Source organism: Microtus oregoni, unplaced genomic scaffold (assembly GCF_018167655.1).
Source record: "Microtus oregoni isolate MIOR12 unplaced genomic scaffold, Mior012 000002F_ref0000024, whole genome shotgun sequence".
Taxonomy (NCBI): Eukaryota; Metazoa; Chordata; class Mammalia; order Rodentia; family Cricetidae; genus Microtus; species Microtus oregoni.
Genome location: NW_024543061.1, coordinates 35,714,227 through 35,741,962, shown reverse-complemented (window position 1 = coordinate 35,741,962; position 27,736 = coordinate 35,714,227). Strand labels below are relative to the sequence as shown.

General features: G+C 44.5%; 1 protein-coding gene across 1 annotated transcript in view; it reads left to right on the top strand.

Annotated features, from left to right (window-relative positions):
• Lrig1 (leucine rich repeats and immunoglobulin like domains 1) overlaps positions 1 to 27,736 on the top strand; it is a 103,115-nt gene that overhangs the window by 12,101 nt on the left and 63,278 nt on the right. Inside the window, exon 2 of the mRNA XM_041632625.1 lies at positions 25,844 to 25,915. Within this exon, the coding sequence (XP_041488559.1) occupies positions 25,844 to 25,915 (72 nt within the window). The remainder of the gene's footprint in view (positions 1 to 25,843; positions 25,916 to 27,736) is intronic.

Genomic DNA, 27,736 nt, shown 5'->3' with positions numbered 1-27,736 from the left:
TTCCCTAATGTTTGAAGTCTCTCTCTCTCCTTTTAAAAAATTATTTAATGTATTGCTGTTCAGTGAACACCAAATTTACCCATCTATGGGTTTCCTTTTGATCTAACATTGATTTTAGAAAATCTTGGTTCCTGCCAAATAGAGTAGTTCCTAAGAGATTATATTTATCACGTAGCTTTTGTTTTCTATGTTCCTTATTCTAAGAAGTTATTTGTGGGAGGAGGGGTAGGGGAGCCTAGAAGCCAGTGTTGGGTGTCTTTCCTGTGTTGCTCTGCACTTTATTTTGAAATGGTCTCTCACTGAAACTGAAGCTCATCTTTTTGGCTTGCTTGAGTTACTAAAGGCTTCAGAAACTGGTGCCACCATTCCCCTGGTGCTGAGGTTACAGGCACATGACTCCTTATCCAACTAACTGCATGGGTGGTGGGGATCTGCATTCAGGTCCTTGTGTCTGCACAGCGTGGATTTTACACAACTGGATCATTCCCCATCGCCTGTTTTCCATGTTCTTCACGGCCATCTTCTTTTATGTGGGATCGCTGTTGTCTTCACTGGAGATTCTTGGGCTTTCCCTTTTATGCATTCTTTATCATGTGCCTTTTCATAAAATGAGAAAGGATGCTTTTCTGTTCTTTTCTTTAGAGCATGCTCTTGGAAGTTGGAGCTTTGTTTGGGGCTGCAGACCCTAATAGAGTGAAGTTGGAACCTTTTGAAATACATTTAGCAGGAATTAGAGACGACATTAGGACTGAATAGTCCAAAAAGCTACTTTAAAAAAATTTTTGCCCGGCATGGTGGCACAGACCTTTAGTCCATCCCAGTACTTGGAGACAGAGGCAGGTGGATCTCTGTGAGTTCGAGACCAGCCTGGTCTACAGAGCAAGTTCCAGAACAGCCAGGGGCTATGCAGAGAAATTCTGTAGGGGGGGGGAATCAACAACAACAAAATTTCTCATTAAGAGCTGAGTTATTAACGTACTGCCTTGCAGGCATGAGAACTCGAGTTCTCTCCCCAGAATGCATGCAATAAAATCCAAGCTAGACGACTTGAAATCCTAATGCTGGAACGGCAGAGACCCGAAGATCCCTGGGGCTCACTAAGTCACCAACTTAGTCACCTAGTGGGTACCAGGCCAGCGAGAGAGTGTCTCCTCTCTCCAAAAGAAAAAAAAAATCATGTGGTACCTAATGACATATGAGGTTGTCCTCTGACCTCCATATGTACATGTGAACCCCCACACACATGTGTGCTGCATGAAGTCTCAGCACTGCGGAAGTGGAAGCGGAAGAATCAGGAGTTCAAAGCCAACACTTACTGTAGGCTGAATTCAAGGCCCGTCTGGACTAGATTTGAACCTGTCAACACAAACAAAAGACCTAAACAAACAACCCTTTTCTGTTCCGTTAGATCAGTATAGGCAAAATGATTTCCCACCCTTCCATGAGCTTCATATATGGTGTTGTTTTCTATCACTCTTGTTACCTTCCATGAATATCATTTATGTCTAATCTTCTCGCCAAAGATTCTCAGTCTGATTAGGTAACTTTTCACCTCACTTAGTCTTGAAAGTCATAGGAAATGTTTAAGTCCATGTACCTACGAATCACCAGACAAGGTTTGTTTGTTGCCTCTGGACTTTTCTCTTTCAAGGGTTGGTGCATTCTTTCTGGGCAGAAAGGATCCCATGGCTCCTTGATCCTCCGGGGGCTTCAGAGGTTTCGCATCCAGATGTTACTGTCTCAGGTCAGCCTCTGTAGAGGACTGGAGGGAAGTGGTTTGAGCATTAGCAATCATGAGGCACAGCTGGGTGGAGGATCTGGGTAGCCCCCGTCAGCTAGTAAGGTAAAGGGTAACTGCTGCCTTCTCAGGGATCATTGCTTTGCACCGTGCAGTCAGCCTCTGTGGGAGAGAGAGAACCTTTGGAGAGAATCTCTGACCTCCTTTTTCTTCTTCCTCCTCATTTTCTCCTTTCTGCTTGAGAACCACTTCAAAGAGTCAGATGTGTTGGTGCCGCAAGCTGCGCAGTTATTGTTAAAGAATTTGGAAATATAATTGAAAACAAACCGTTGGACAGAGCGAATTTAGGCAAGTTCTAGCTCTGAGAGAGGAGGGAATTCCAAATTCTCCCTCTATTTGGAGCTGATGTCTCAGAACACTTGTTCTGTAGATGAATCATCGGTGAACTCTCCATCTGGGAGTTATATATTGGGAAACGGCATTCTTTTTAAATGTAGAAGAAACATAAGAGCTTAAAGTTAGAGCGCAGTTGGAAAACTGTAGTCAGAGTTAAAAAACACTAGCATCGAGGTGAAAACGGCAGAGTAATTGACCGTGAGATTCCATACTTAAAATGGAATGTTTCTATCCGGAAGCAGCGCCACAGCCAACTTACGTATAGGACCCCCATCGTTTGTCTCTGGGGCAGATAACATTTAAGAAATGTTATCAACACCCGCTATTAGATGTCACCAGAAACTGCAAGTGTGACTTTGGAGTCGGAGGGAGCTAAGCTTTTGTTTTGAACTCCTTAAACCATTTGAGCTTCTGATTACTAGGGAAGGCCCTAAGCAGGTCCGTGGTTCAGGGTCTGTGAGGAGACCCTGTGCTCTCATCTTCTGTGAGCTCCTTCGTGTCACAGGTTGTGGTTACGGGGTGGGAGATGAAGTGGCCGTGTGGTTTCTGTTAAGAGTGGCATCCCTAGAACCTGGCAGCCTGTCTGAGTGACTTTGGTGCATCTGCTTGGTCTCTCTCTGCCTCAGTTTCCTCAAGTAGAATAAGGATGATTAAAGTGCCCACTTTATCGAGCTTTTTAAGGACTAAGAAATGACAATGCCTAACACATGGTTGAAGCTGGTAGAGTACTAACAGTTTATGTTTTTATAGCAGGATACATCATGTATGTTTTATGCACTAGGCTCAGGGTTGGTAAAGAACCAGTCAGGTCTAGCAGTTGCTGGAGTTAGGTGTCTAGTCCACGTGCGCACGACCATAGTAGAAAGAATACTCTAAGACCAGTCCTGGCCTCTTCCCTTTCTTTCCAAGTCTGAGTTCCTTGATGCCAGTCATTGGCTTCTCTACTTCTGAGTGGCTGGAGTACCCAGCACAGTTTCGGTATACAGTTGGTACTCTAATGGTGTCTGAAATGCAATTTTGAAGCACGGGCTTCTTCCTGGTCTGGCTTGTGCTCCGGCTCTTTGGTGAGAAGGGTGGCAGCGTGCACATATGCCTTGCCATCTGTTGTTTATTGTTTCTCTTAGGTTGTGGTTTGTGTTCCTGTTGCATGTTTCTTTGGTTTCTGGAGCAACTGCGAATATTATATGCTTGGGGATCAGGAAGAGTAAACTATTTGTAAGCAGTGAAGTGTCCTTGGGTTTGGAAAGTGTTCTTCTCCAGCGCGTGTGGATTTGGTGGCTTTATTGTAATCTCACGGAGGTATCGTTAGACAGTTTGCAGACCGAGGCTCAGCTAAAAGATGGGCAGGTCCGCATCCAGCCTTGTGTAACCAGTGCACAAACAGCCTGGTGATAAGGCCCTGGTGTTAACGCTGACCCAAGCGGTGTATTTTTAACTCAAGAACATATAAACAGTTTAGCCTGCTGATGGAGTTTATACTTGCCTGAAATCCTTGGCATGCCTTGGCCTGGGTGTGCTGGGGATACATGTGGTCTTAGGAGAGGGCTGTGGCCACCAGTGACCCGTGGCCCCCAACTCTTCATTCTAGAATGAGGAATGCAGGCTTGGAAGGAATGAAGGGAGGTGCCGGTTGCTTATTCTTACAGTACATTTGACATTGAACTTTAAAAAGTACATATTCTCTGTCGTGTAGACGAGGCAGGAGTAGAGAGCTGCTGAACTCACATCTGCTTTGTCCCTGCCTTCTCCCAGCTCCTCTGGAGCCACAAGGGGTCTTTGCAGAGTCATAGATTAGACTTCCTCCTGCTGGCTGCCCAGTCACTCTTGAGTGTTCCTACTGCCTTCCTGCCTGGTCCCATCTGCCCATGCTACCATGCCCAAGCTTTTTACAGCTTCTGTACTGCCAGCTTATTTGGTGTGTGTCTGGAGGAAGGGTCTTTTGTCTTGGAGGCTCCTGTCTGTCCTTAAATGTTTCTTCCCCTGGAAACTATTGTTTGCATTCCCTTTGACTTGGATTCCCATCTGGAAGACCCTGCCGTACTTCATATAGACTTTTTAGGGTGTTAATTTGGTTGCTATCTGGCACCCTACGCTGTCTGACAGCAAAGACTGGCTTTCTTTTAATGCTTCATTGTTTTCCCAGAACCTAGCATGAAGTCTGGAACACATAAAATGCCCAGGCAGTACAGATACAGATGTAGACAAGAGCACTGGCATTTCTTTTTCCACCTCTGGCAGGGTCTTAGATAGCCCAGGCTCGCCTCAAATATACTAACAAGTAGAAAATGACCTTGAACTTCTGAGTCTCCTGCTTCTGCCTCCCAAGTGCTGCTGCTACAGGTCTGTACCACCTCACCTGCTTCACTCAAGGGTGGACTTGATCCCAGAGCCTCATGCATTTAGCCTACTGATTGAGCCAGATTGCGGCCCTTGGTATTCTTTCTGCTTTTCTAAATTCAGTAGAGCTAATAGGACAGAATAGCCCAGACTTGCCAGGGTTCCTGTGTCTGTCCACTTTCTATTGACCTCTTTGTTGGGTCGTCCCCTTCATCTTCTACCAAGTGCACATGTTGAAAATTTAAAAGAACAGGAAGGTTTTAATGCCGTACAACTGGAATTTAAAAGTTGATGGACAAGCAGTGGAAGCCCTGCCTGGGACCTGTCTCCCACGTGGACTCCACTTCCTTGCTGTAGTCTTCCCCATGGCTGTCGTTGGCAGGTGGGCCAGATTGCACAGTTCTCTCCTGAGTTGTGCTTGGCCGGGGCACCCATGGTGTAGTTCCGAACTGTTGACATGGTCTCTCATTCTGTTCTTTTGCCCGAGCTGCCTGGCGGAGTCTGTTTTTGGGAGGGCTGCTTCTCACTTAGACTCAGGCTGTCTAGACACCCTTCCCCTTGTGGTTGTTCTGCTCAGCTTGTGCTGAGCCCTCGCCAGGCAGCTGGTTTTGGTTGCCTGAGCTCTTGGTCACTCTGCTAAGGCCTCCCCTGACAGAAAGCATGGTTAGGCCAAGGTCGTTTTTCTTCCTCTGCTCTTGGCAGAGGGAACGATCGCTCTCCTTGACTAGAGTACAAATGGCATTTGGAGCCGGTTACTGTACCTTCAGGGGATGAAGCCAGAGCAGCAACACACAGTTGTAGGGACATACACAACAGGAGACTCTGGCCCTATGGATTTGTTAATCTGACCCCATTCTGTGTGGAACTCAGGTGTGACAGTTGAGCCCCTACTCCACCCTTAAGCACAAAGGCCTCTCCTCACGACAGAGGGTTTGTTGCTGACCTGACTCTCACTGGGCTCTCATTGGGCAGTTAGTTTCACAGAGATGCCACTAACAGAGGGCACTGGGGAGTGGGGTCTGCGTGAGCTCCTCCTGTGTTGGTTTTGATGACTAGGAGGTCTTGGGCTGGGGTTCTGCCCGGGCCTTTGTACCTGGCGACCTGTACTAGGTGATGAGGCGGCTTTGTTCTGTTGAGCAAAGTCACCTTAGTCTAGTGAACATGTCTTTAATTATTTTTAATTTATATGGTAATAAACGTTAGTAATTATTAAATCAGAGGCAATCTACAAAAGAAAGGATAATTAACTTCATTATTCAGTGATAAATATCATTTTGTTGTATAAATTTGCATCAGTGTTTCAGTTACATACCTGCTTCAAATTACTGGTGTTTGTTCTGAGATGATGATATTGTTGGCTTTGAACTCCACAGCCTTCTGCCTCAGCCTCCAAAATGCTGTGATTAATTATAGCCCCATGCCATGCCTGGCTCAAACTATGGGTTCAGGGATTGTTTATTTAACTGTTTGTTTATTTATTGTCTTTAATTTTTTTAACTTAAAATATAATTGCATAGTTTTTCTTCTTCCTTTTCTTCCTCCAGCCCTTGCATGCACCGTTCCCTCCCTTGCTCTCTCTCAAATTCATGGCCTCCATTTTTCTGTGTGTGTGTGTGTGTGTGTGTGTGTGTGTTCCTAAGTATATGAATACAATCTGCTCAGTCCATATACTGTTACTTGTAGTATATGATTTCAGGACTGGTCACTTGGTATTGGATAATCAACAATTTCAGCTTATGTTTTAAAGACTCAGTATTATGAGTATTTCCTCTATGGTTAAACTTTATAAAACGTGCGGTTTGAGTCATAATTAAACCTTGCCTGATACAGAGCCTCTAAGCCTTTCAAAAGCATAGCTGTTGCCAGGCATCCTTTTGTGCGTGATTATTTCTGTACTTCTTAGTTCCCTAGGCTGTTACTGAGTCTAGGTTGCTATCGATAGGAAGATTCTTAAGACTTTTGCTACGGCTTCCCCAAGAACGCGACACTCTCAGGGAAGCTGTGCTTCCTTTCTGACACGCTCCTGTTCCCAGGTCCCCTTTGTCTTCTGTTGCCGTGTACAGAAAACTGCCTTGCTGTCTGTTCGTCTTCCTTCTGTGGAGCGTAAGGCTGAAGACTTCTCACTCACAGATATTTCCTTTTAAAGTTTCCTTTTTTCCTAGGTTCAATCCAGTAATTACCTCGGTGTCCTTAACTGTGGACTTGAGACTTGAGCACTGTTGAACTCTGTAGAACTGGTGTTTCTGAGGCAGGGCAGGTCTAGTTCTTTTGAAAGCTGTGCTCCTGGGGCCATGGTGTAGTTTGGGCCCTTAAGCAGGACATGTGCGCTCGCACTTCCGAGTTGCACTTACGTTCCGCAGAATTACAACGGCTCTGTAGGTCCCAGGCTGTGGCCCCCATGGAGCTAGTTCAGCCCACTCAACCCCGGAACCCTGCCTGTGGCCAGTGTGCATGGTACCTACAGCTGGTAGGAATCAGAGCAGATTAGCATGGCCGAGAACCCTTCAGGAACAGCTTCCAGCAAATGGAAATTATTTTAAAACAAATTGATGTGGTTTTTCTGTCAAACCTACTTGGAACATAAACAAGGTTGGACCATAAGCTGCCCCCTTTCTACAGACAAGCCTGTGTTTAGAATGTGGCTTTCAGCAAAGTAAACATGGTCTCTAAAGTGAGTTGTCATTGTGTCTGATTTGAAAAGTAAAAGTAGCCGACTGCGGCAGTGCTGGCAGACAGCTCTAATACTGTGTGTAAGACATCATTCGTTCATTTGTCTTCCTGCCGCGCAGATACCACTTCCTGGAAAGGCCTTTGGAGTGAGGAGTCATTTGGTGTTAAAAAGATTAAGGGGAAAGAAACACCAGGGCATTTTTGTGGTGAGATAACTGTTTTTATTTTGCCCCTTTGCCATGTGGGAATATCAAAAACATCTTGGGAAATACTTAACTCTTGTGTGTTTGTGAGTATGTACCCTTTCCTGGTCTGTGTGTCTTTGAATTCTCTGCCAGGTTCAAAATGGTTCCCCCATCCAAAGAACAGTGTCTTACTAAATTGGCCACAGTCTTCCTAAAAGGAACAACACTTTTAATGTTCTGATTATGTATTAATGAACAACCAGGCCAAGGGGAACTTGCCAAAATGGTTTGAGTGAGAAGGCCACCAGTCTTGGAGCGAACTTTGCACTCTGGGGGTGTGAATGATCTTGGGTGAAAGGAGTTTATTGCACAGGGGAGCAAGTAGAATCTCTTTGATGTTGGCTAACATCCTGGCCCCATTAGACTCTGGGGCTTCCCAGCTAACTGCGTCTCTGCTGGCTGCAGTGGTACTGGAGTGTGGTGCTCAGGGTGTCCAGGAGCTTGCTCTTGACTGTCAAGGGTCAGGTACTGTGCAAAGGGAGTCACTGGCTTCTCCCATAGAGACTCCTCAGCCAACGTCAGTAAATGCTAGCCTGACTCCAGAACCAGACAGATGCACCTCCCAAGTTTTCCTCTGGAGGGAGTTTTCGAGAAACAGCATGCTATTATTCTAAAACCTCTTGCCCCAACCACAGAAAGAGGTTAGATTCTAATCTTAATATGACTAATTTATTTTCTCCCCAATGCACTGACATTTCCTGCTGCCTTCTGGCTTCTTTTTAATTTTTGAATGGCTGGCCATTGGGAGCCCTGCTGTCCATAGCTTTTAAAGTAATTACTTAAAAGAAGAAAGAAAGGAGAAAAAAAAACAACTCTTTCAAAATCTAGAGACTGTGGGAGGGAGGATCTTGTGCCTCGAGGATTGGCTGAGCCTGCGAGTGTGTCCTTTGAGAAGCAGAAAAGAGGTAATTTGGTGTGTGTGTGTGTGTGTGTGTGTGTGTTTGTGCGGGGGGGGGGGGGTTGTGTGTGATGGCGGTATCCCATAAATGTGAGTACTTTGGCCTCTCCTGTATCTTCTAGTAGGAGAGGCAAAGGTTATTTGTTCATTGTTTTTTGTGGTGTTGAAGTAAGGTAGCATTTCAGTCTGGAAGTTGAGTCCTAAGGTAGTGGGGCTTTTCCCCCTCCTCTGACCTCCCCTCCCTTTCCCAGCCCCCTCCTTTCTTTTGTTTGAAATAGGGTCTTACTAGATAGCCCTCACTGTCCTGGAAACTCAGCAGAGACCCACCTGCCTCTGCCTCTGAGTGCTGGGATTAAAGGTGTGCACCACCACATCCAGTAGCTTTTTTTCTTTTTAATTAACAGCTTAATCGAGATAGAGTCTGAATACCACAGTTGTCTTTTACGCGTTGAGGTTCTGAGTTCTTAGTATGTCCAGCAGCATGCAGCTGTCATCACTACTTCTGGGATATTTTTATCTCTATATTTTATATTTTAAATTTATATCTTATATTTATTTATATTTGTGCTGGAGCACAAACCCTCATGCTGGTTGGTGCTGCCATCCCCCTCCTTCTTTATCGTCTAGGAGTATCTGTTTTCTGTGTTGATTTGCCTGGTTTGAACGTTGGGTGTAACTGGAAACATGCAGTATCTGGCCTGTCATGCCTGCCATCTTCCTTTGCTTAGCCTAATATTTCCAAAGTTCTTACGTATGTACACATTATTGCTTCTTTGCTCTCATGTATGGGTGCTCGTAGAGGACAAAAGAGAGCATCGTCTCCCCTGGAGCTGGAGTTACAGACACTTGTGAGCATTCCGATGCGAGTGCTGGGAACTGAACTGGTTCTCTGTCAGAGCAGCAAATGTGCTTAACCACTGAGCCGTCTGTCCACCCCTTCACCCCTTCCCCAGACATCTGAATAACATCCCGTTGTTTGGATGTAACACATTGTTTATTCATTTATTAGCCAGACATTTGGGTTTTCCCCACCCTTTGGCTAGTAAGAATAATGCGGTTGTGAATTTCCCCCTCAGACAAGCTCTTTTCTGTAGCTCTGCTCCGCTTTCTGCACGCTGGGATGTGGCATGCACCACAAAACCTGGCATGACTGTTGATGTGTACGTTTTTGTTTGAGGGTTTGTTTCTTGGATGCGTATATGCGGAATTGCTGGGGCATAAGGTAAGTACATGTTGATTTTGGGGGGGCATTACTAGGCTGTTTATGAAGAATCTGTGTGTATCATTTTAAAAAGAGACAAGTAGTATGATTTCAGGTAAGGTTTGGGTTCTTCCCCAGGTTAGGATGGTCCTCTCAGGTTTGTTGTCCTCAGACTTTTAGAACCTATGGGGTCTTCTGATAGAAACATATGGGTATTACAGGTACTTATTAGTTCATAAAGGTAATATCCCACAACCCATGGTGAGTTAGAACCACCAAGTTGAAAGTATATTTGCTACCGGTAACTTGTAGCTTAGCAACTGCTGGGAGCCCTGGCTTGCTTGCTTCGAGAGTAAAGATCAGACCTCACATCACTGCTAGCCTGGGAAAAGGCCACATTCAGAATTCCAAGTATGGCTCCTACTGAGTGTGTCTGACCATCAGAGTCCAAGAAGAGTAACTGTGCTTCGTGACTTGCCCCTTGTTTGTCATCCCAAGAGAAGCAGCAAATATGGCAGCAAATAGCAGTGGTTGCTGTGGGACTGTAGGTGCAGGAATCCAGATTATTAGCACTGGCCTCTACCAGAACAGACGAGGGAGGGGGCTTCCTTTCTTGCGGCCTGCTCTGGGCCTGATCATTTTCTCTGCTCGGGGCGCCTGCTTTGCCAACTGAGTTTAGCAGCTATAAATTTAGACAGAAATGTGGTACGGAGGCTGTCCAAAGGTAGGGAGCGTAATTGCTCTGGACAGGTTTACAATAGAGAGGTGTGAAGTGCTTGGTGGATACCGGAAGCTGGGGGAGGGACTCCACATTGAACTTGGGCAGTTTCAGGGTGATGGACTGATGCAAGTAATTGAAAACTATGGCTCTGGTGACTTTTATTTGGAAAGGAACCCACGGCTTTGTGTGGTTTCTTTTAAAGCAGAGAAAAATCAGCTCGCTGAGCTACTCAGGAGGTTGGTTTGGGACCTTTTCAAGAGATGTAGAACTTTGGTAGGCAACGAGATTCTCCGGTCTTTGCTTTTGTTTTCACACCTGCTCAGGGTGGGAAGACACGGTGGGGGCGGGAAAATCCTCATGGTGGCAGTCAGCTTTTGAGGTGTACTTTGGAAGCACTGACAGGCCTGCTCTTTGAAACTCATTTTGTGCGGTTAGTCATGGGGTGCATCTCTCTAAGCCAGACAGGAGTTACACAGGAGACGTTTGGGTAGCTAGTAGGCTTTAAAAAATTACCAGCAAAATATAAACAACAAAACTTTTTTAATAGACCCTAAACTAGAATTATGGTATTGTGGGCTGGAACCTGCATTTTAAAAGCTTTAGGGGAATTGCTTGGGATTCTTAGAATGAGGGTCCCCTGTAGAGCAGTCTGCATGCGTGGGCTCAGCTGACACATGATCAGTTGCTAACTTAGTCTCAGGCCAGCTGTGTATGATCCTTGTCCTTTTCTGATGATGTGTTCTGTTACTCAAAACACTGTCTGTTCCTGCCTTAGTTTATGAAAACCCAAACCAAGAGCTAGACTCATTTTTATCCTTTTCAAACTTCCTCAACAGCTTGCAGAAAGTCCTTTCAAAAGTATGATATAAAAGGTGTGTGGGGCGTGCCGGGCGGTGGTAGCACACACCTTTAATCCCAGAGGCAGGGGATCTCTGTGAGTTCAAGGCCAGCTTGGTCTACCAAAGGAGTGATAGGACATTGGGGCTGTTACACAGAGAAGCCCCCAAAACCAAACCAAACCAAACCAAAACAGCACCCCCCAAACAACACAAAGGCATGTGGGGAGTGGAGGTGATAGTTCTCCTTGGAGTGCAGCGGCTTTCAATCTGTGGGTCATGACTCGTTTGGGGGTTGAATGACCCTTTAGCAGTGGTCAAATATTAGACATCCTGCATAACAGATATTTACATTATGAGTCATAACAGTAGGAAATTATAGTTATGAAGTAGCAATGAAAATAATTTTGTGATAGGGTCACCAGCACATGAGGAACTGTATTAGGTTCGCAGCCTGGAAGGGTGAGAACTACTGTGGAAGTGTGTGGTGGTTAACAGCGAACCTCGTTACCTAGGCTCAGGTGGAGCCTTATGTTGCCTTGCAGCTCTCTTGGATTTATAAGCACACAGTGCAGCCAGCTCAGTGCACAGTTTAATTTCCTTTGGTTGGGAATAGTAGCCAACAGCTGCTTGGTTGTCCCCTAGTCTTCAGTGTGTTGGCGACACTCAGATATGTGTGTGTGTGTGTGTGTGTGTGTGTATACATATATATACATATATATTACATCTTTTTACTTTTTCTTTAAATGATCAGTTCTCAAATTTTTAAATCTCAGGATCCTCTTACACCCACAAAAATTACTATTATCTTTCATGTAACATTAGTGTATAGAAAATTTTTAATATTATGCCAAGCCCAAAGTTGGTAAGTTAGGTGGAATGTGGCATTAAAATTCTATCAGTGAACTTTGCATTTTTGTTACATTAAAATTCAATAGTGATTGATGTATACAATGTAAAATCATATAGAAATGTCCCACTCTGACACAGAACTGTGTCTAATGGATATATACAATACACATTTTAAATTTAGTAGTCTTCTTGAGCTAAATGTGTTTTCCTCGTGTATGATGTGACCTGGGAAATAAATGATTCACTGAGTTGGACAGGGAAAAAAAAAACCTCATTTGCATACACCTTTAGGTTTCATGTCCTGCCTGTACCCTCTCTTTGAAAACTGAGAGAGGGTGATTTTAAGTGAGACTAAGGAAGAAAGAGTCCGAGAGGCAAGGGTGTGAGGGGAAGGGCACAGGCACAAAGGCACGATAAGGAAGGTCCTCTGAGGCCTGGGCAACTGTCTCTTGAATGGTGGTTATTCTAGCCACACCCTTCCCTCTTTTGGGAACTGTCAGTTTGGAGGGTCCAGATAGAAACAGTGAAGCATGATTACGGTAATGTCTCAACAGTAAGCACCATCCTTGTGGACCATTGCATTGCTGTGACTGCCTCTTCTGAGAGGCAGATGCAGCACAGGGCTTGCTCACTGTGGAACCCAGGGGCCAAGGAACCTGGGTGATGGTATGTCTGGCTTCCCAAACAACACTTTGAAGTGCTACCTGCTCCTACTGGCAACAGAGCCACCAGTTAAATATGCAGTGTTAAGAACAGGAGTGTTTGCACAAGCAACCTTCAAATTTTCTGATCCTTGATGAAAGCTCGTTGATTGTGAATGATTAACTTCAACATGCATGAGGAAATATTATCCACCTAAGTGTCAGCTGTATTTGTATGTAAGAAAAAAAAAACTGGCCACACCCTCAGCTGGTATCATTTGGGGTTGAGAATCTGTGTGCTCATCCAGCGAGTGCACCAGGCAGCATATTTCAAGCAGTGCAGGAATGTTGGTGCATGGTGTGTGACAGCTCCTCAGTGGCCATCCCATTCTGCCAGAACAGGAGAAAAGGAACGGGTTCTGTAAGCCTCCGGAATGTACAGATGCACTGAGGAGCTAGAGTCGAGAGAGGTTTTGGTAGGGTGCACCTCCGGTGGGAACCACATTCTGTGTGGAACATCCAAAGAGTATGGCTAAAAGGGTTGGCTTGAGAAGTCTGTCCCTGTGTCACTAGCCTAGCAGTTTTTACAAGCGTATTTGAGGCATATTTAATCTGTCACCTGGAGCTGTCCTTCCTAAGTACTTTGATTCTGATGCAGTGTGTCTCCATGACAGAACTGGAGGAGCTGACAGAGGGAGCCACAGTGTAGCATCTGCTGGGGACCCTGGGTTACAAGAAGAGACTTGGATATAGGATTGTGAGTCTGGTGTACACCAGCTGTGGTTAGAGGTTCCTAGGGGCTCTGGAAGCTGATACTGATCGGGTGGTTATCTCTTCTGTCCTTTATCTGGAAAGAAAAATTGTGATTAGATTTTCATGTGGAGTAAGGGGCGGGGGTGAGGGAGGAAGGAGTTTGGGAAAACCAAAACTAACCAGAAGGGCCCATTTCATACTCAGGTTTTCCCATGGGTTTGAGTAGCGGTGACTGAAATGATGTTCGGTGTGAGTAATGCTTTGAGGTGATTCTTGGGGTTCAGTTACCTTACTACAAGCCCAGAGCTTTGCTCATTTCTAGGGCGGAAAGCGTGCATGCCGTGGGAGGGGAGAAAGCAGGTGCTTTGCCTTCCTACCCTACCTCTTTATTGTGCTCAGGTGCAGTGCCATTTGATCTTGGCAGTTCTGAAATACATTGAGCGCATTGTTCCCAAGCTGCTGGGATTAGTGCTGACATAAACGGTAGGTCCTGCCGCCAGCCTCCTGTATGGCGATGGAAGGGGAGAAACCCAAGCTGTAAATGAGTCTCTGTTTTGGGGCTTTGTAGTGGCAAATTACACGAATGTCTGAATTGAAAAGGTGCCTGGTTTTATACCATCATGAATACCCAGGTCTTAGATAAATATTGACACCAGCAGTGTGACAGGCCTACCATTTGTCTCATGCCCCTAGGAATAAAAGATCTTTTCTCAGGTGCTCATGACCTTATAAACCACCCTGACGAGTTTGTGCAGGTGCTCTTCTGCACTGTTTCTCGAGGTTTGAGAGTCGTTTTTTTTCTTTGTGCTTGGGCAGGTATAGTCTGTCTTGATCTCAACTGGCTTTGGCTTATTGATCAAGGGTGGGTTTGCTGCAAGTGAAGGTAATCACCAGCACAGTTGTGCCACCATCAGGCTGCCCTGGGATTGGAATGCCTTTTAACGGCATTGGTTGGATTTGAAGACCTAGTGTGGAATCGTGATAGGAAAGGGAAGACTTGTATAGATCCATCTGCTGCAGATACGGAGCTCAGAGCTAAATGCCTTCCGGGTAAACCATGCCCAGTCCCAGGCCATACTTTGACCCCTTTTATGGAAAAGAACTAGTTTGACACTTCTAAAGATAATGCTGGTTTTGTTCGTGCACACTGTGCAGCAGCCCCCTTACACGCTTATAGACCAGGGAAGTCCTGTTAGGGTCACTTGATATAGGGCAGGGTGCTGAGCAGGTTCATAGCTTTGGTTTTTTGATAGTGCATTGGTGGAACTGGGCACTGTTTTTGCATAGGAAGTTGTAGGTGGAAGTTCTGGCTGTGCATGAGGCAGAGTCTCAGGTGTGTGACCTCATGTGTGTCTGGGTTCCCTGCTGAGATGGGAAGATGCTCTTTGGGATGACTATTCTGCCTCTCCTTGCACACACAGGGTCTAGATATGTGTGTTGTATTTCTTAGGATTTTGTCTTTAGAACTCCAAAAGGGGTCATTTATGTGTGACTTTTGCTAGGACTTCTAATCAACTTTGCTGGTCCTCGCCCTAGATAGAGTAGTATATCATTCACTTCTTGTTTGGCTAATAGAGCTGACTGCTTATATCTACTCAGGGAGCAGATGACCTAGGACTGTTCAGTTTCACATGGAGAAGGAGTGACTTGCTACTGTGAGCCTCATTGATGAACGAGTAAAAATCAGAGAAAGGAGTATTTGTTCTATAGCCAGCAAATCTATGTATCCATTAAATATGGTGGTAGAATTGACTGTGTTTGAGGAGAGGTCTCAGCATGCCTCATCTGAGTCTCTGCACTAACCCAGTGGAAAGGAAGGCCCCTGTTGTCACAGCAAGAGCAGCCTGTGAACGGTGCATGCTGAAATACCACTGTTCAGGCAGACCCTAACTGTGTATCTTGTTGGGAGCTTCAACATTAGAAGCAGAATGAGTTCCACTGCCCTCCTGGTTCTTGAGCGAGACAATCATGCTATGGAGAGTCTTTCATGTTTGTAGTATTTCATGATGTTTTACTATTGCAGAAAGAAAAAACGGCTTTTAGGCATTAGCTAGGCATTTCATAACATACTTAAACTTTTAAAAGCCCCTTGGAAAAATGGACAGAATGAAATCTCATGGCTATAAGCTAGTTAGTAAAGTTGTTAACTGCTTGCTGTGCGGCTGACCTTTCAGAACTGTGTCTTCGATAAAATATTTAGCTAGATACTCCCACGCCTGCCTGTGATGCAGAAGATGGGTGCTTGTGAGTGTCTTCATTTTCTCATTTGGTTGATTTACTCCTCCGTTTCTGCTTTCTGCATTTGGGTGATCTTCAGTTTTAAGTTTTGGGTAGGCGAGAAAGAGAGGCTGTTGATCAAGGAAATAATGTTTACAGGTGTGCAACGCTTAAGTTCCTGTATATGCATCATGGTAAATTCCAGTAAACATGGGTTTTTTATATTTGAATATTTGGATTACAGATCCTGGATGCTTGGGCTTCATAAAGACTCACAGTGACATCACACAGACATGCTAGCAATCAGTGGGGTGATTTTAGTTGAAAATTCAAGGGCACATGTATGCAATGGAAGCTGACAGTCCACTAGGCAAGGCCTTTTTTTTTTTTCCTTTTTCTTTTTTTTAATGAGAAGTTTCAGCATGGTAAAGTCACACTCACTGATGTCATTTGCCTAGTAAAGCTTTTATATGGCAGTGAGAGGAAAGAATACTGATAACACTAAGGTAAGCTGCTGTTTCTACAAATGGATTTGTTTAAAACAAGCCACTTTCATTTCCTTCCTTCCTTTTAGTGAAGGAAGATAGGCAGCTTATTACACATTGTTCCTTTGTAAACCGGAACTTATTTGCTCAAAATTATCCTTCTAACCACTTATTATAAACAAGGGCAGAGGGCTGGAGAGATGGCTTAGTGATTAAGAGCACTGGTCTCTTCCAGAGGAGCTGGTTTAATTCCCAGCACTCGGGAGGCAGAGGCAGGGGGACTCTCTGAGTTGGAGGCCAGCCTGGTTATAGAGCGAGTTCTAGGACAGCCAGGGCTATACATAGAAATCTTGACCCAAAAGAAAACCAATGAATGAATGAATAATAAATACTGAAAACCCCTGATCATTACATGTCAAGAAGTAAGTCAGTATTGAGTTTTTTTCCCATTCATTTCTGTGATAGGAAGTTTTGTACTAATATTTTCTCCACTTGGCTTATATTAGGAGATAAGAGTTAGACTTGTATGTGTGGGGGGGAGGCATACAGAATGTCTGTCATTTCCTGGTTCTAGAAAACTGGAAGATGGTGTTTAGGATGGTGTGTAACGGGTGGCCCAGATAAAGAAGTTTTGTTTGTTTGTTTTGATGTATGCCTGTTGTACTCAGAGGAAGTAATGCATCATAGAGCCTTCATTCTTACTGCATGTTTATACCTCCTGCCAGAAAGACACGTGTGGAACTTGCCACCCTGAGCAGGAGTACTCCTTAAGGAGCTGTGCCGAGATGATTGTTTTGCATCTTATGCAGTTGTCATCTCAAGACTCTTACTGTAAACACACAGATGTGAACCTATGGGCACGAATTAGAGAATCATTTAAGGTGCTGCAGCAGGAGCTTGGTCCCAGTGTTACTGTGGACAGTGGTTTTATCAGAGCTGAGAACTAAGTTCTGTAGACTATCAGACTTATCCATAAGGGCAGCCAGTTTCTATCTTCCTGTGTATACCCCAACTTAGTGAATACTCAAGCTGTCTTGTTAGCACAGAAAACACTATCATACAGTGGATGACTCTGTAGGAAGCTCATCTCCCGAGAGAGCACTTTTGGTGGACTTACCAAAGCCCTTGGAGAACCCATGATTCTAAATTTGTTTACTAGATATCTTTTTTTTCTCAGACTCATGCATCCCTCATTTCCTGTCCCTTTTGCCCACCTGATTTTTGTTGCAAAAGCCCATTTCCTGCCTCAGTAGAGCATTGGGAAGTTTGTTCCTCCACTCTCTCCCCAGGAGCATTGCTATCTTTGGAGTAAGTGACCACAAGTGGACACTGTCCGTTCTCAGGTCTGGTGACCATCTTGAGGTTAGGAAGTGCCTAGCTCTGAGGTAGAGCTGCATTTTATACTATAAAAGATAGTTTGGGGCCCAAGGGTGGGTTTTGTGCAAGCAAAGAATCCTCAAAGCCCTGTAGAATGTAGACTCTGAAAGTGTGCGTTTGTGATTCCTTGGTAGAGGTGATAGAATAGGGAAAGGGCAATTCTGGGGGGCTAGCATTCAACCCTGCCATCTCCTCACTCCCGTTTCTGTCTGTTTGAAGCCCTTCTCCAATTAGAAAGTCAAATGGTGGCCCTCTGTACCTCATCCTGCTTTGGTGGTCATGCTAATGTTCCTCTGGTGGTAGATTTGTGGGCTGGTCAGGCCTGGGGCAGGCAGCCATTCCCTGCTCAAACGAATGCCATTTGTTTATCAAATAGCTACCAACCACAGCAACAATCATGGGCTGGAGTGCACCTTCCTCATTGAATTAATTCGTCTGTAGGGGTTAATAGTGCACAGACCATGTGGGATTCTTCTCAGTGTCAGCCTCCACCAAGGATGCTTAGATAATAAAATAAGTGTTCCTATTTCCTCTCTCTTTGTCCAAGCAAAAATTTTGTAAGGAAGACGGATCCTAGACTCTCCTGCTGTAAGTAAGGTGTGATGCTGAAAACAGATGCTGACTGTCTGCAGTGATGGCAGGGAAATGTTGTCTTCCTGGAGGAACAAGGAGCTAATTCTGTTCTGTGGAAAGACTTGAATGGTCTGGTGATTGACACTCAGGAAGGTCTCAGCCCTCAGAGCTGTTAGGATTGGTATAACCATTGATTCAGCTCCTTGTTAGGTGGGCCAGGAAGCTCTGGCTCCTCTTTGCCGCTTTGCCCTTCCCTTTCTACAAGATCCTGATGGCTTGTTTCTTTAGCAGTTTACTTTCCTTTTTTGCTCTGTGGCCTCTTTGCTCCTCTAGCCTCAATTCCTCAGAAAAACAAGTTCCTCTCAACTCCCCTCTCTGGATTACTTTTTTTTTTTTTTTTGAAGTCTTTTCCATCACAGCAGATCTTCATTGTCCTGGACTCCTGGACTTGATGCACTTGTCATAGGGATGCTAGACTCACGAAGGTGCCGAGCAGACACTGCTGTTGAGTATAGAGATTGTCACCAGGAGTGCTGAGGTCTGTGGTCAGGAAACTGCGTATAAAATCCACATAGCCCATTGTGGTGTGGAAATGCCCACTTAGTGACTATTCTCAAGAGAAACTGCAGCATACTCTTCCGCAAAAACCCTAGGGTTTTTCTTTCTTACAAATGTGTCCTTGTGCCACATGAACTACCAGTGGAAGCCAGAAGAGGACGTCAGATCCCTCTGGAACCCTTACAAATGGTTATTGGCTGCCATGTGGGTGCTTAGAATCATTTTCCCAAACACTTCAGTTAGAAATAAACACATTTTTCTGCAGCTCAGTTTTGGCTCAAGATCAGCCAGTATGCAACTTTTTATCTATTACTGGGAGATACTTCCTGAGAGCCATTTGATTGTGGTTATTTGGTCAGGAGTCCTACCTGACCAGAAAGTTGTAATCTTCTTCTTATCCTAATTTATATCAGAATTTATTTAGTCATTTAAAATTGTTTTATGTGTATGTGTGTTTTGTCTGCATATTTGTCAGTGCAACACATGTGTGCAATGTCCCCAGAACCAGGAGAAAATGCCAGATCCTTAGAGCTTGAGTTACAAGTTGTTGTGACCTGCCGTGTGGGTGCTGGGAATTGGACCCAGGTCTGGAAGCCCAGTCAGTAGTCTTAACTGCAGCCCCATGTATATGCTTATTCATGTACATGTACATGTGTAATTAGGATAAATTGCAGAAAGTCTTATGGTAGACATATACTCAAACATTTGTTGAATTTGGCAATTATTAGGTACTAGAGGAAAAAGATGTATATCTCTATCAGATTAATACTGTTAGGATAGAGTACATTCAAGACCTTCTGAGGTTATAGAGGCAGCATGAGTTGGCATTGGAGTTCAGAGGCCCTGGCCTGTAGATGCTGGATGGTAGAGTGCTTGCCTAGCACAGTAAGCCCTAGGTTTGATTCATAATACTGCATGAAACAAACATGATGACACATGCCTGACATCCCAGGTCTTGGGAGTGAAAGATGGGAAGGTCAGAAGTTTGAGGTTGTCCTTGGATAGAGCACTTCCAGGACCAGTTTGGGCCACATGAAAACACTGCCTTAAAAAAAAAAATCAGAGGCACACACTAATTAATTGAATTGATTTAAAGAGGAATGGGTGAGTTTTCATCCTTATATGGCTGTGTTATTATGGCTGTGTGTTGGCTTCTCTTTTAAGTCACCTCTTAGGCCTCCCTTATTCTCAGGGAAGATGGCTTTAGTAGTAGCACTTTTAGAATTGGAAATAATTGCAGTTATTAGTGTCTTTCTGAAATAGAATTAACCAGAAACACAAAATGAGTGGCATGTATCTTGTTGGGATACCATTCACTTCCTGTTTCCTTATTCGCAGAGGGTATTCCATCACTGAACCTCCGCTCGGGCTCATGTGACTGTGGCTTGTTTAAGATCGAGGATGTTTTTCTGAGTGAGAAAGCCCTTGGGTGTGGACTCCAGACGGATGAGTCTAATTTAAGTTGCAATTGTATTGTTCCTAATGTAATGTGTATTAACAGGCTCTTCACTGTGGGCTGGGTAAAGCATCACGTTAGAAAAAGGGATAAGGATATGTGATGTCTTGGATTTAAAGTGTTTCCTACATTCACAAACCTGGCAAATGGATGTAGGGGCCACGACAGTGATTTCATTGGAAGTTGCTGTGTGACATGTGAGTTCCCAGAAAGTACAAATGCAGAAGAAACAGCCCTCTAAACACTTGAGGCTCAGAGGGCTTGAACAGTTTTTGTACTTTAGAATTCTCGAAAGGACCAGTCCTGCTTTCCTGGCTCCAAACAGGCAATTTCCTCTTTAATGGGTGACAAACATTGCAAGTTCTGAGGTTGAAGAAGACATGGATAGCCAGAGCCTAAAAAATATCATGAAAACGATTTTCCCGGGCTAGCCCTGGGGACTTGCTGGTCCTTAGAAGCTGGCCATTGGGTTGCCTCTCCCCTTCTCCCCGCTTGCTGTGTTACCCAGTTTAGCAAACATCTGAAAGTTTAAACTACGAAAAGCTCTGTGCTGTCCAGGATCCCAGCCAGGCCTGAGTAATGGGAAATGGATTCACTTGGAAACCAAACTGCAAAGGGAAACCTCATTCAGTGGGGAGTGCTTGTCACAGATTTAGGACCAGTTCCTTCCGCTTGGAGCTGTCGTCTGGTTGTGTTGAGAGCCGGAAGCATGCATTTTGCTGTGCTTCACTGTGAGAGTCTGCCTGCAGAGGCTTGTCTTGGGGTGGGGGTGGGGGGACTGAGCTCATTCTGCTGTCTAATAAAGTGGGGTTACTTCCTTACCACAGCTTACTCAAAAAGTAAGTGGCACTTTTTGTCCCTTAGCTTCCGAGAAGTCAATGAATTATTGTTCGCCAACTTGGGAGAATGCTTGCCAAGTTTGTAACATGTGGTTCATGCTGTAATCCAGGAAGGTGCTGGTCAGATTATGGAAATACCGATTAAGCCTATAGCATTACACTGGAGCAGTTTTTATTAGAATTCCCTTCTTTCCAAGGAACTTAGGCTTTCCAGTGTCCCTTTCCTGCTTGGGTAGTTAAGAACTTGCTTGAGAAGAACTTGGGAGCCAGGCTGGTTGTGCATATCCCAAACCTGACACTTTAGTGGTACAGGAGGATCAAGGTCTTTCTCAGTGTTTCTGTGAATTTGAAGCCAGCCAGAATTACATTACATAACACCCTGTCTCAAGAAAAAAGGATGATTTATATAAATGTGATGATTTATATGCGTTGGTTACTTATAGTTAGTTCCAGCCCAGTTTAACAGAAATTTCAGCAATAACTGAAGTGCCCTTCCTCCATGCAGTGCACATGCTCTATTGAGTACTTGAAATACAGTTAATGTGATAAGGAGCTGACCTTATATTTTCTGCTATATCAATACAAGGCCACATGGTTAGTTCGGGTGTACATGGTGGTAGCGATTTCTCGGCTATTGAAATTCTCTGGCTCAGGGCTGGGAGCTTGCTGGAAAATATGCTTAGCGAGCACAGGGTTGTCGTGCCCTGTTAAACAATGTGCTTTTCAGACACGCCTGAATAAAACTTGAGCTGTTCTCTGCATCCCTACCTCTTGTGTGTTCTGCAGATGGTGGGCCGCATGGCCATCTTTCAGCAGATTAGCTGAAAAAGTACCTATGGCTGGGTTCAATTGTTGGAAGATCCGCATGCTCTTTGTGCAAGAACAGGAGCAGTTTGTGTTGTGACGGTGGCTGGTGATGCTCAGGGAAAGCCGCAGTTGGCAGAGACAGAATTCCTGGAGGTTTCTCTCCTTAGGTACAGGAATACTTTGACAGTGTGTGTGTTGCTGACAGGTGAATTGTTTGACAGGAAAATCTGAACCCTTTACTGAAGACTCATTCACCTGTCAGGCAGGAAGGGACAGCCGTGTTCCTGGAAATAAGTGGGAGGCTTTAGATGTGTGTGCAGGTCAGCTGCCACCTGGAGGAATGCTTCTCAGTAGTTAACCCTTTCATTGTTCTTGGGATGGGAAATTAAAATTCGTATTCTTTTCTGCAAACTTCTTGGACTAAGTATATTTCTTTTAATGTTGGAAAACGAGTGTTGGTAAGTATATAAGGCAAACAGTTAAAAAAAAGTAATTTTTTAATTAGGAAAAAATATACTGTGCTCATAATTGCTTTATTTAGAATAGCCAAAACTAGAAAGAAGCTAACTGCTTGTCTGCAGACAGCAGATAAGAAAATGTAGGATGTTCATACCAAGTATTATTCCACCATCCGAAGCAGTGACACTTAGACATATGTAATGAGATTCATTCATGAGCCTTGAAAGCATTTGTGTTAAGTGAAATATGCCAGACACAAAAGGACAGATGTCTTATGATTTCACTCATGTGGTGCCCAGAGAAGTGTTTATAGAGACAAAATGGTGGTTGGCATATCCAGGGCAGATTGGAATTGGGAACTTTATGGTAAAAAAGTTGACACTGGTGGTTATAATGGGTGTGTCTGAATGTATGTGTGGTCGCTGAGCAGCAACTTATGAATGGGTAAATGGTGAATTTTATGTTATATACATTTTCAATGAGTGAGCAAGTAGTGTGAGAATTTATGTTTTAACTGATGTCTATTATTTTATTCTTTGTTATATTTCCACAGAGGAATTACATTGTTTCCCTCATTTCCTGGTAAGGCATTTGAGGTCTCACAGTTTCTTTAGGGATTCAGAATGACTTTTCAAACTTAAAAGCTTGTCTAAGGACAGGAGCTGTTGCAGGCAGGGGCTGTGAGCCGTGGCACCTTTGCTCCTGCTGCCCACAGGTGCTGTGGGAGAGTGGCCCTTTCTAGGCAGTCCCTTGGCACGTGTGTTGATCTGGGGCTTTTCTGGTTCAGTGACTACCCACACTGACCAGTGAGGGCTAACACACTTAGTGTCTTGTCCTTGTAGCTGCTTGCTGTCATCTTGGTATCAAGTCCCAAGAGCTTCCCAGCTCTGGATTACAGTGTGTCAGGAAAAGTTGTTTCTCAGTCTGCTCTAAGAAGCAGAATTGATTAGCATTTCTGAAAGTTAGTTATCTTTTTTTTTGCAAGGAAAGACAAAGCAGTGGGTGTACAGCTTTAAAAGGACACGTGAGGGGTGGGAAAGGAGAGACGTGATTTCATCTCAGAATGTTCCAAAGAAAGCCCTCAGTGAGCTGTAGAAAGCTGCTGAGCCCAGCCACTCCCTTGACCCGTGCATTCTGAACCTCTAGCTCCAGGAGCCAGGAGTCCAGGTCCCAGCAGAAGCCAGTGCTCCCCAGGTCAGAGGTGGCTGGCAAAGAGGTTTTGTTTGACCTATTCCTGGCTACTTTTTTTTTTCGTAAAGGAAATAAAAAGGTTTTTCCATAAGAATTCAGATTTTGAGCTTCTCTGGAAAGCCTTGCCTGGTGTCAGCATTGGTCCTTGTCTCTGGTGCCAAGGAGTAAATGGCTGCGTAGGTGGATGGGCACGCTTCCGTGTTAGTCTCAGTCTGCTTGCCCATCTACCTGCTCTGTGGCTTCTGACAGCCTTTATTAAGTTCTCTTCAGTTCACCCATGCCAGTTCCCTGTGATGATATAAACTTTGTGCTGTCGTTACCCCTCAAGGCAGTGTCCCCATACCCTTTCTGATAATCTGATCAAAGCAGAAGGTGGTAGTCTAGTCAGCCCTTTCACCGATGGAGGGAATTCTCTCCAGCTGGGTTTTCTGTCCCAGGTCTAAGGTGCTAATGTCTGCATCCTCATTAGTAAACGCCCCCTAAGTGTGGTCAAGCTCATACTTGACTTCAGTATGTGTTTTAAAAATTACCACCTTCAATCTTTATGGTAACTTAATCTCTGGACAAATTGCTTTTAATTCAGACTGTGCCGTGAACACAGATGGGCCATTCGTTTCAAGTGCAGAGTGACTTTTATTTAGATGAATGTCTTTGAGTTCACAGTGAAATGGCTATCAGCTCTAGGGTAGTATTGATTGAAATGTCTCTGGAGTAAGTTTAAAAGATAGTCACCATTTATGATTGGTAGTATTGTTAATTAGCGTTAATGTCAAGGGAATCAATAGCCACGATGAAAGATGTTAACCACCCCCCCCCCCCCCCGCCCCAAGGCCTGGATGGACTTGTGGCCAGGAACTGGAAGGCAGTGAATGCTCATCTTGATCACCCCCAGTGGCTTCTGCTCCTGATGGATTAGGCTGGCTGTGTTCAGCCTGTGGTTAAAGAAGCTAAGCTTAATGAACATTGCCGAAACTTGCTCTGTCTGCATCTAAGGCTAGAGCTAGGAGTGCCGGGGAGAGATGCCCAGTTCTATCCAGGATGGTGCTACTACCTGAATGCTGCATCTGTGTGGCTTCCCTGGCTGGGGTTATCACCAACATACATCCCCACCAGTTGGCTCCCTCTCTTGGGATTGTCATTCCTAATTTTGTTCATCGGTGTAGGCTGCCTATTCTGAATCGTGTGGTGTTCATTTTTTAAATGCCACTTGAACTTTGTCTATGCTCCTGAACTTTTTAAAATTAGTCTTAGGTTCTTGTTTAGACCAAGATTTTCAGTCTGACTAGTACTGACCCTGAGTTGCTGGATGCCTGATTGTGAGACACTGACTGCTTGGCTTGGTGGGGTGTTTGAGAGTCTCTCCAGCTTCAAACCACAGATCTTAGTGCCATCTTCCATCATCACTGACAGCTGAGCATCTCTCTAGACGTTGCCGTGTGTGTGTGTGTGTGTGTGTGTGTGTGTGTGTGTGTGTGTGTGTGAAATCACTCTTGGTGGAGAACTGCTGGCTTAGACTGTGAAGTGCTGACAGCCTGATCTCTTTCTGTAACTAGTGTTTGTTGTTGATACTTTGGTTAAACATTAATTTTTAAAAAGTCATTGATGGTGTGCTGCATTAACCCTAGCAGAGGTAGGCTGGTCTCTGAGTTCTTGGGCCTGGTCTATGTAGCAATTTCCAGACCAGCAAGGACAACATAGAGAGACCCTCTCTCAAAATAACAGTGAGAATGTATGACTTAGAGCAGTGGGTCACAGTGGGGGAGGTGTCAAATGACCCTTTCACAGGGGCCATCTAAGACCATCAGAAAACACAGATTACGACTCATAACAGTAGCAAAATTATAGTTACAAAGTATCAACAAAAATAATTTTATGGTTGGGGTCACCACTGCCTGAGGAGCTGTATTAAAGGTGGCAACATCAGGAGGGTTGAGAACCACTGCTTAAAGGCGCACATGGTGGAAGGAAAGAACCAACTTCATAGGTTGGCTCTGACCTACACACACACACAGACACACACACCCCAAATGTAATTTAAATATGTACTTTATATGTGTGTGCGCCTGAGTATATGTTTGTGCACTGCATGCGTGTATGAGCTTACAGATATCAGAAGTGAATGTCAGGTCCTCTGGAACTGGAGTTACAGGCACTTGTAAGCCTTGTAGATGCTGGGTACTAAACTCAAGTCCTCTGCCAGATCAGTAAGTACTCTTAACTGTTCAGCTATCTCTCCAGTCCCAATAAATGTAATTTTAAAAACTGAGTGGCCGTGGACTTGACCTGGTGCAAAGCATTTGGACTAGGACTGGCCCACCTAAGTTTTCAAGTAGTCAGGTAGCCAGCTGGTGCTGTTGAAGTCTGCTTGGTCTGCTCCCGCGGTGCGGGTTCCCAGCTGTGCCCTGTGCACTCTGTGTGCACTGAAGCAGGTGAGGAGAAGTATGTTTACAGAGCTCAGTGTGTGTTACTAAACAGTGAGCAGGATGAGAGGTCACTAGGCAGAGGGACTGGATTTCTTTGGAGGTGAGGAGAGGTTTCTTAGTCTTTGATATAGTGTCAACTATTTATTGTTTTTCACCTTCTCTTTTACCAGAAACCTGAGTTATAACAAACTCTCTGAGATTGACTCCGGTGGTTTTGAGGACTTGACAAATCTTCAGGAAGTGTAAGTGTTTCCCTAAACCCACAGGGGTGGAGGGCAGAAAGGTCTGGGGCGGGGAATCTTTTCGTATTATACTGTTTCCACTCTCCTGGGCAGGTGATCTCAGCTTATAGGATGGCACTTTGCATACGGGACTTCACTGACAAGTGGCACTAGGATGATTTCTCTCTTCTGTGGTTTTAGTTACCCATAGTCAACCAAAAATGCAAAGTAGAAAATTCCAGCAGTAAACAGTTCATGAGCTCAAGTTGCACTAATTATGAGCAGTGTGGTGGAGTCTTGCATTTTTGCCCAGGTCACAGACTGTGTACACTGTCCGTGCCAGTTGCCCAGTTATCAGATCGTCAGCCATGGCATTGTTGTGCTTATGTTAAGTAATGCCAGTTTTCCCTAGCAATGGTCCCAAAGCACAGGTTTGGTGATAGTGACGATGGACATGCCAAAAAGAAGCTCTAAAGTAGTTCTTTAAGTGAAAAGATGAAAATACAATAAGATTTTGTGTAAGAGATTGAATTCACATAAATTTTATTCTGTGTTCTTTTAGCTATTATCAATCTCTTACAACAACTGATTTACATATGGAAAAAGACTATATGTAGGGTTCCAGGTATCCATGGGGGCCAGAGAGTGTAGTCCTAATAGATAAAGGGGCGCCATATTAAATTTCTCCCATTGCTGCAGCCCCTGTTTTCTGTGAAGGGCCTGCTTCAGTGTAGTAGGCATTCTGGAAATCATGGTTGCCAGGTGGGTGTGTGAGAGATAGAAAACCCCGTTGACCAGTCGGGATACAAAGCTGTCCTGGTGTTTTCTCAGAGGTCCCACAAAGGTAGGATCATTTAATCAGCAGTGATACCTGGTGCTAGCCCACTGTCTGTGTTTCCCGTGAATCTGACATAAAAGCATAGGCAGTAGAGGCTCGCCTTCCCTGTATCTCCTAGCAGAGCCGAGCACCAGGTACTTCTTGGAGCATCCTTCAATGCAGTCCTCAGTCATTCTTTTTTTGGGGGTGGGGGATTTGTGGGTTTTTGGTTTTTTGAGACAGGATTTCTCTATGTAGCTCTGGTTGTCCTGGAACTCACTCTGTAGACCAGGCCTTGAACTCACAGAGATTGGTCTGCCTCTGCCTCTTGAGTGCTGGGATTAAAGACTTGTGCCACCATTGCCCAATTAATCATTCTCTTTATTGTCATGAATTCTGTTTTGCTACATGCACTGGGATTATCAGGAATTTAGTTCCACAGCAGCTTTATAGAAATTTCACATAAGTCAACGCAGAGCCGCTGCGATTATTTACTGCAGACTGCATACATATATGTGCATCGTTTTAGGATCAGAATCTATATTACAGTTTGTTGTTGTTTTGAGACAGGATCTTGCTGTGTCACCCAGGCTGGCCTCAAGGTCACACGATCCTCCTGCCTTAGCCCCTGAGTGCTTAGAGTTGCAGGTGTTTATGGTTTTGTATCTGGCTTACCTACTAATCTTCACATTTAAAAATACATAATTTAAATCCCCCCCTCATTATTTGGAGACTTTATTAGGATCACTTTAATATGTTTTAGGATGTTTCTAATGCACTAGGTTCCCATAGTCCCACTCAAACACCCCTTAATTGTAGCTGTCTCTCCCTACATTCCCTCCCTCAACCCCATCTCTCCCTACCACTGGATCCTCCCATTCCAGTCTCATCCTGTCGTGTTCCTGTCCCCCTTGTCCCTATTCTCAGCCCATTCATAAAGTCTATGCTCTATATGAATATTTATATAAAACTACTATAAAATCATTTTCAAGTTTACTGTTATAGACATTTTATCAGATTATTAA